The sequence below is a fragment of the Monodelphis domestica genome, chromosome 7 (assembly GCF_027887165.1).
Source record: "Monodelphis domestica isolate mMonDom1 chromosome 7, mMonDom1.pri, whole genome shotgun sequence".
Taxonomy (NCBI): Eukaryota; Metazoa; Chordata; class Mammalia; order Didelphimorphia; family Didelphidae; genus Monodelphis; species Monodelphis domestica.
Window position 1 is genome coordinate 52,704,813 of NC_077233.1, and position 7,934 is coordinate 52,712,746.

Sequence of the window (7,934 nt, forward strand, 5' to 3'; positions counted from 1 at the left end):
GAGAGAAAAGGAAAGTGCAGTGAGCTAGGTTTTTTTTTTCTTTTTTCTCATGGACTTCCAAAGTATTTCGTAGTCATCTATTGTGGTCTGTGACCTCTGAACTTTCTGTTTCTCTCAGCTGTGGCTTGCCATTATCTAGAAACAAGCATCTGGGGAGAGCTCTAATATTTAAAAGAATCCCACCAATCCTTAGTTTGTCAGTTTTAAAGAATATGAATTTTATCTGGTTTTCACTGAATGTGCATACCCCCCTGGCCATGGAATGTGTCTTTTTGTTGCTATTGGCCAGAGCCCAAATTCTTTCCCAAGAATGTAACAGAGTACTTATCTGTCATGAAATAAATTCCTTTTTGAGGTCTTGGTCTGCAATGGGAATTTTTATTTCATTCCCTGGCATATAATTCACAAATAGAGGAAGTTGTCAGGGAAGCTAATCTGAAAGCAAGACTAGAAATGATGCATGTTGCTTAGAAAAATGTGTGCGGTCATCTCTCCAGAGTGTCATTTCCCCCCTGTAGGTCCTGAAAAAGAAAGAAAAAGTAGATTAGATCAAATAAAAATCCCCATGTGTAATTCTGCTCGTTGATGCCATTACAAAAAACAAAATGGCACAGCTTCTGTTCTCAGTGATTGCTAGCATTTAGAATGCTGTAAGGTTTGAAAATTACCTTATACATCATCTCATTTGATCCTCACAACAACCCTTGAGGAAGGTACTATTATTATTCCCACTTTACATATGAGGAAACGAATATTAGGAGAGCTTAAGTGATTTTTTCAAGATCAGACTCCTATTGAGCATTATAGGTGGGATTGGAATTCCTCATCAAATTTGAACTCTTATCTTTTAGACTCCAAGTCCAGCCTTCTCTCTATTGCCCCATCTGGCCGCCGAAGCCAGCACCTCTGTTGAATCAGGCTGAGAAGTCTAGAGAATGGTATTAATTGCCTCTTACATTCACATAATCCAAAGTGCTTTCAACCATCATCTGGTTGCTTAGCAAAGTAGTGAAGGTCTTACTGGACACATTGGGGTGGAGAAGGAGTATTGGATGGGTAGCCATTGGGGATGTTGTAGAGGGGATTCTTGCACTGAGTGAGAGGATGGACTTTGCTTTATCATTCCGGAGTGCTAATGAACAACAAAAGTTCCTAAAATTGGGCAGGAAGGGGTAAAGCGAATTAAGAACAATTCAATTGGCTTTGGATTATAGTTTTGTGAATGCTAAGTATCATGAGTGTTTACATAAATAATGGAGGCTTTTTAAAATAATAAGAACTGGACATGCCATTTATTGGTAAAGGAACTCCAGGTTGGGGAAACTTACCAATTACAGTTGCCATTTACAGTTAGAGATTTGCTTAGAGCTCTTAGTCTGCCAATTTGGGTGGGAGTTGGGAGCCTTCCTGGCTCCGAATCTACTCTTCCATCCGACCTCTCCTGCTGCTAACCTCATCAATTCTTATCATAATTAAATACCCCACCCCCACCCCACCCCAATGGACTCAGTCTGACTAAAGGTTAAATTGGAGCATTTGGTAGCAATCACTGAGAAGCTAGCCTCAGTTTCCTATAAAAGGAAATAATCCCATTCCCTCCCTTCCTATCTCACTGGGATGTTGTAAGGAGAAAATGATATAACAGAAGGCAAAGAATAAAGTCAGATCAGAGATTGGTATTGATACAGTTGGGGTTGGAGGTGGCAGGAATGAGGAATTATCGGGAGAATGTGCCCTCTGCTGGCAGTGGGAGAGTCCAATCCCATCCCCTCTTTCTTCCCTACTTCCCTCTAGCTACTCCAGTCTCCTCCAGGGATGGGGGAAGGTTATGTGGTCTCCAGGGAACTCAGAGATGATCACCATGGATCACACAGACAGATATGGGGGATTTCCTCTAAAAAAGTTCCCCATGCAGTCATGGCATAGGCACCCTTACGAGGGAGAAGCTTGAGATGCATCACACCAGACCTGGCCAAGGTGCTGAAAGTCTGGGACCAAAGAAACTGGCAACAAGGAGAAGGGGAGTTCCAAACAACAAGATTTCCTACTTGAGAGTTTTGGTGAGAGCTACACCTGGCTCAAACGTCCTTAAAAGGAGACCCCTCCTCCCTCTCCCCCCTTCCCCACCAAAGGAAGCTTAATGGTTTAGCCATATAGACAGCACTTTACATACCCAGCCTCATTTGATCCTTAAGGAAGGCTTGGCTACCTTGGATGAGAGTGAGTCTTCTCTACAAGACCCTCATCTCAGTGGACCCTGGAAAATTCAGCTAAGATTCCTGCTTGGCACTGGAGTACTTGCCTAGACTCAGGGCACCTTACTTTCCTGGCCTTATTTCATTATACTGTCTCCCTTGCACTCTTCTCCAGCTCAATTAAACTATGTAGTCTACTCTGAACCCAGCACACCTTGGACATCCTCCTTTTCCCCTTGCTCACACTGTTGCCTATGCCAAGTAGCCTCTCAGCCCATGTTTGCCTGTTGAATTCTTTGCTTTCCTTTATTTTTTAAAATTAATTAATTTAATTACCTTCCATCTTAGTGTCAATACTGTGTATTGGCTCCAAGGCAGAAGAGTGGTAAAGGGTTAAGTGACTTGCCCAGGGGCACACAGCTAGGCAGTGTCTGAGGCCAGATTCGAACCTAGGACCTCCCATCTCTAGACCTGGCTCTCCATCCACTGAGCCACCCAGCTGCCCCCTTTGCTTTCCTTTAAAACCCGACTCCTATGCCCTTTTTTTTTTCAGGTAATTTTCTCCTATTTCCCCTGATCAATAATGACTCCCCTTTGCAGACTTGATAGAGCCTTTTGCCCTTCCCTAATGTATTTGTTAGGTAATATACACCATAATTTTCTGTGGGTAATGGGGATCTGGCCACTGAGGGCCCAGCTCTCAATATTGGTGAACACTCTTCTATAATAGAGTTGATCCCCTTCATTCCACCATCATGAACTGCCAGAAGGGGGCTCCTCATTGGCCAGTCTCTTCTTTCTCCTTTCTCCTTCATCTTCTCTGATCTCCCCACTGACCCATAAGCTTCAAGAAAGAAAGGAAGATGTCTTCCCTAACCCTATATCTTGCCCTGAGGCTAGCCCAGTGTTCCCAACTCAGTAGGAACTTAATAAATATCCATTTTAATGTTTAAATGAATGACCAAGGGTTTCTATTATCTTCCCAGATAGCTTGACCTGAGGGAGTTGAACTTGAACCTTTCTAGGATTCCCTCTGGCTCAAAATCTTGGGATCAAATGAGATAATATAAAGCCCAAAGAAGTTCTAGTTGTCATTATTATTATTATTTTAAAAACACTTATTTTTCATCTCAGAATCAATACTAAGTATTGGTTCCAAGGCAGAATAATGGTAAAGGCTAGGCAATGGGGGTTAAGTGACTTGTCCAGGGTCATCCAGCTGGAAAGTGTTTATTATTATTATTATTATCCTATGTTTAAGTAATTACCTTGGTTCTCTTCCAAAAGGATCTCCTGTAGGACCTTTTCCAGGGCATGACCATATTGCTGATACTGAGCCTCAGCCACTTTAATCCCAATGTCAAAGGGAGCGTTGAACTAAGGAAAGGAGACGGAAACAAATGTTTCTTTTAGGAAGGTTTCAGCATAGAGACGTACCTCCACTCAGATTCTTCCCAAGATCATGCTTATTGGAGAAGGGAATATGGCCCAGGGACACAGCAGTCATTGATTAGCACTAACACCAGTAATTGATGCTGGCAAGTGTTGGCCTCATCCTTGATCCAAGTTTGTCTTTGGGTTCCAAGCTCTTCCCTGATCCCCTGCCTGGTAGCATACCTCATAATCCTCCCTTTTCATTTATACTTCTTACAATCTCTGTCTTCCTTGAAGCCTGAATTAAAATACCACCTCCTCCTTGGAGCCCTCCCTGATCTCTCCAGCCATTAGTTTTCTGTCTCCCAATTTTCCTTGTCCTGTGCTTGTTTGTATAGATCTATATCTGCTACCTCCAAACTCTCTCCTCCCGTAGCTTATAAACTCTTCAAAGGCAGGAGCTAATTCATTTCCATTTTTGTATAACAAGTGAATAGCACAATGTCTTGTACATGGCAGGCATTTAATAAATATTTCCTGAATGGAATCATTTTTAGAGCTAACCAGAAGGGGCCGAAAGAGATCATCTGGTCTGACCACTCTCCTCTGGGCAGTGGAATAAGATGACACCAGTGGTGGGACAACCAGGACCTGAACACGGGTTTGAATTGTGCTCAGCCACTTTTCTGTCCTTGAGTTAAGAGTGAAGAATTGGACTGAGGTCCCTTCTAACCCTCTTGTTATTCAGTCCAGGGAGTTTCATTTATTCCACCTTCACCTGGTCTGCAAAAAGCAACTGAATGGAAAATGAAGACCACTGGGATTGGGATTCAGTGCCAGCTCTGCTGCTGACTGTGTGACCCCAGGAAAACCCCTTTCTGTCTCTGGGCATCAGTTTGTAATTCAGAGGACCTCTGAGGTCCAACTCTGACATCTGGTGTTTGGATTCTGTCTTCACACTGTGGTTACCTGATGATGACGAGACCTAGACCGTGCTTGGCTGTAAAGAAACAGGCAAAGGAAAAGAGCCAGAGAAGAAGCATCATGATGTACTAGAGGCTAGGATCCTGCAGGTGTGGGGTTTAGATCTGGTCCTCTTGCTAAATCAGAGGGCGACTGACTGTAACTCGCAATCTGGTGGCCGGGATTGATGCCTAATATAACTCAAACAGTAACTCTAATAGAAACCTTATGACTGGTGCCATCTACAAATTAGCTTTTATTTTTATTTAAACCCTTACCTTCCTTCTTAGAATCAATACTGTGTATTGGTTCCAAGGCAGAAGAGCAGTAAAGGTTAGGCAACTTTTAGGGAAGTGTCTAAGGTCAGATTTGAACCCAGGACCTCCCATCTCTAGTCCTGGCTCTCCATCCACTGAGCCGCCTAGCTGCCCCTTACAAATGAACTCTTTATTGCCTTGCAGGTTATATATGTTTGTGCATGTGTGTTAATTTTTTTTTAAAATGACAAGAGCTGGAAAGGACCTCTGATGTCATCTGTTCCATCCTACAGAGAGGGAAATGGAGGCCCCCAAATTGAAGTCACTTGCTCAAGTTACCCAAAGAATTAATGGAAGAGCCAAGACTAGAAACCAGGTCTCCTGGTTCACACGCAATTCAACAAGGAGATCCCTTTGCCCAATCCCATGACATGCCAGGGCCCCCTCGGTAGACTGTAAACCTATGCCTCCCTCATAGTGACTCATGAAACATCTTTCTTCCCAACCCATTTCCATCTTCCTGTCTGCCCTTTCCTCCCCATTAGACCTTGCAGAAGCACCAACCTGGATTTCCAGACCTTTATCTACTCCTTCAGGCTGGCCAAAAGGTTCTTCCACACCCCGGGGTTGAAGCTTGACAGATGGCTTTTTGGTTTCCTTCCGCTGTTGGAAAGACACAGAATGATTCCTTCAGGGAGTGAGCCCCTCGAGAGTCTCTCCACCATGTTTCTTTGTGTGATGAGGGGTTTGGGAGAAATTAGAGGAAAAAGGGCTCAGAAAGATTATACCCCTTGAGCATAGTCACACAGCAGTGGATCTGTGATTAGAACCCAGAACCAGGACAAGAGCTCTTTGTGGGGGAATTGGAGGAGGAGGGATACTGACCTGGGTCTTTGGGTGCTCAGGGCTTAGGAAACTGGAGCCTGCCAAAGCCACATCCATCCAGAGCACACTGAAGAGAAGTAGGCTGCAAATGGCCACCTTGGGGATCATCTTCTCTGATGGGACAGGAAGCAGTGGAGCCTGAAGAGAGAAAGGCAGCAAGACAAGTATCTCCTTCTCCCCCTGGCCAAGCCCCAAGGGTTGGACTGAGAGATTGTGTCCCCCAAAGGCCCCTGGGACACTCTGGCAAGTCTGTCTTCCGCCTCTCCTTTCTCTGCCTTCCCCCCAGCTTCTGTGCTCTCAGGCTACTCTCTTTTCATTCCTCTTGATTTCTCATAGCTCCAGTGTATAGCTTCTGTCCCAAGAAAGAAGGGCAGACTTAAAGCTAGAGATGATCAAGTCCCAAGCTCTTCCCTCTCCTCCTTTTTCTCTCCATCCTTTACTTTGCAAATGAAGAAACTCAGGTCTAGGAAGGTCAAGAAAATTGTCAAAATCAATCTACCAATGTGTTCCCAGTGAGGCAAACTGAGAGGTGGGATTTGAACACAGGTCCCCTCAGTCCAGAACCAGTGCTCCTTCCATCGGACCACGATATGCTGATAGGCTGGTGATGTTGAAACTAGAGGAGAAAGTCTTCATTTTATTTTTTCCCTGTCTTACACAATAATTTATTGATCTTATGGCTTCATCTTCCGATATTTTTGCTAACAACGATAAAAATAATGGCTAACATTTATTTAGCCCCTACTATGTTAAGTTCTTTACATTTATTATCTCATTTGATCCTCACAACAACCTAGGAGGTAGGTGCTATTATTATCTTCATTTTACAGATGAGGAAACTGAGGTAATAAGAGGTGAAGTGACTTGCCCAGTGTTTGAGGCTGGAGTTGAATTCAAGTCTTCCTGATTCCAAGCTCAGCACTCTATGCTTGTGTCCTGAGCCTTCTGTATTCCCACATCCTATGCTAGGGACTCTGGTATTATTAATAATGAATATTCATAATAATACAGTTTTATACACACTAGCAAGTTTGCACACATAAGCAAATTGGGAGTAAGATTTGTATCATGCTTTGAATGTGGGTCCTGGCACAGAGTAGTGGCTCAGTAAATGCTCCTTGGTTAATTTAGAGAAAAAGAATACAGGGAGCCTGCGAGGAGCTTCCCATCTCCTTGGGGTTACTCCAAGGCTAACTCCCAAGAGATAATGGGAATGGGAAAGATTTTTTGAGCTAAAAGACTGAAGAATGGCAGAGGAGGAGGGAGCCACAGCAACTGTCCCCAGCCACCCCCTGCTTTAACTAAAGCATGGCAGCCCCAACTATTCTCCCCAAAGAGAGGGATTATTCTAGACCCTCTAGGCTCTGAGATTGGGCTTTTCCAGCTAAGGGGCGGATACCCAGCTACCCAGATAGGCAGCAGCCCAGGAGTGCTTCCTGCTATCATCACCTATGTTGTCCTCCTTCTTCACCCCTAAAACCGCCTGGATTTTCCCTGGGTGCCATGATTCCTAGTGATGGCTCGCCTTCTTGGCCACCCACCAATCTTTATTTCATAGATCAGGAAATTCCCAGGGAAGGGAAGCAGCCTACCCCAGGTCTGCACAGTGAATTAAACCTGCAAAGAGATAAACACAGAGGTAAACTGATCAAGAAATCTTAGTAGAATGGTACTCTTACCTGCAGGATCTCACAGAGGACTTGGCCCCCTTCTATTTTGGGCTCTTATATAGTGGGCTGAGTTTGTTCTAGTCCAAGCCCCTGCCTGGCTCTCAGAAACAGGGGAGTTTGCACACAGATATTTCATGTACCCTGGAAGCTGAACATGTTCTCGTCACCTTGATGGAAGTCAACAAGGGAGGTCAGCAGGTCCAAAAGAATTACAGGGTTGGTTTGGGGCAGGAAACCTGTTCCAGCTGTCACCAGAAAGCAGAAGGAAGGGGAAGGACATAGCATCCATCCCTGGGAACCAGGACATCTGGTTCTAGTCCCAGCTGGGCCACTACCTTGCTATATGGACTTTGGGGTAGACCTTCCTCTTCTGGGTCTTAGTTTCTCTACCAATGATCAAAGCATTTATTTTAAGTTATATTTTACATTTTAATTTGTTTTATTTAATCTTGAAGTTTATATTATATTCACTTAATTTTATTTATATTCATTTTATTTTTATTATATCTTTTTAAAAAATCCTTATCTTCTATCTTAGCATTAATTCTAAGACAGAAGAGCAGCAAGGGCTAGGCAACTGAGATTAAGTG

General features: G+C 43.8%; 1 protein-coding gene across 1 annotated transcript; it reads right to left on the reverse strand.

Annotated features, from left to right (window-relative positions):
• Positions 1 to 358: 358 nt before the first annotated feature.
• On the reverse strand, positions 359 to 6,876 carry GHRL (ghrelin and obestatin prepropeptide). Its single transcript, XM_007500225.3, has 4 exons — positions 5,675 to 6,876; positions 5,354 to 5,452; positions 3,464 to 3,572; positions 359 to 521 (listed from the first exon to the last, which is right to left on the reverse strand). Exons 1-4 carry the CDS (start codon positions 5,780 to 5,782, stop codon positions 502 to 504), a joined length of 336 nt encoding a protein of 111 aa, XP_007500287.1. The 5' UTR covers positions 5,783 to 6,876; the 3' UTR covers positions 359 to 501.
• Between the last annotated feature and the right edge of the window lie 1,058 nt (positions 6,877 to 7,934).

Coding starts and splice junctions, on each gene's coding strand:
- GHRL (XM_007500225.3), bottom strand. CDS start 5,782: ATGATCCCCAAGGTGGCCATTTGCAGCCTACTTCTCTTCAGTGTGCTC. Junction 5,453..5,674: donor CTGAGCACCCAAAGACCCAG/GTCAGTATCCCT, acceptor TCTTTCCAACAG/CGGAAGGAAACCAAAAAGCC. Junction 3,573..5,353: donor ATAAAGGTCTGGAAATCCAG/GTTGGTGCTTCT, acceptor TCCTTTCCTTAG/TTCAACGCTCCCTTTGACAT.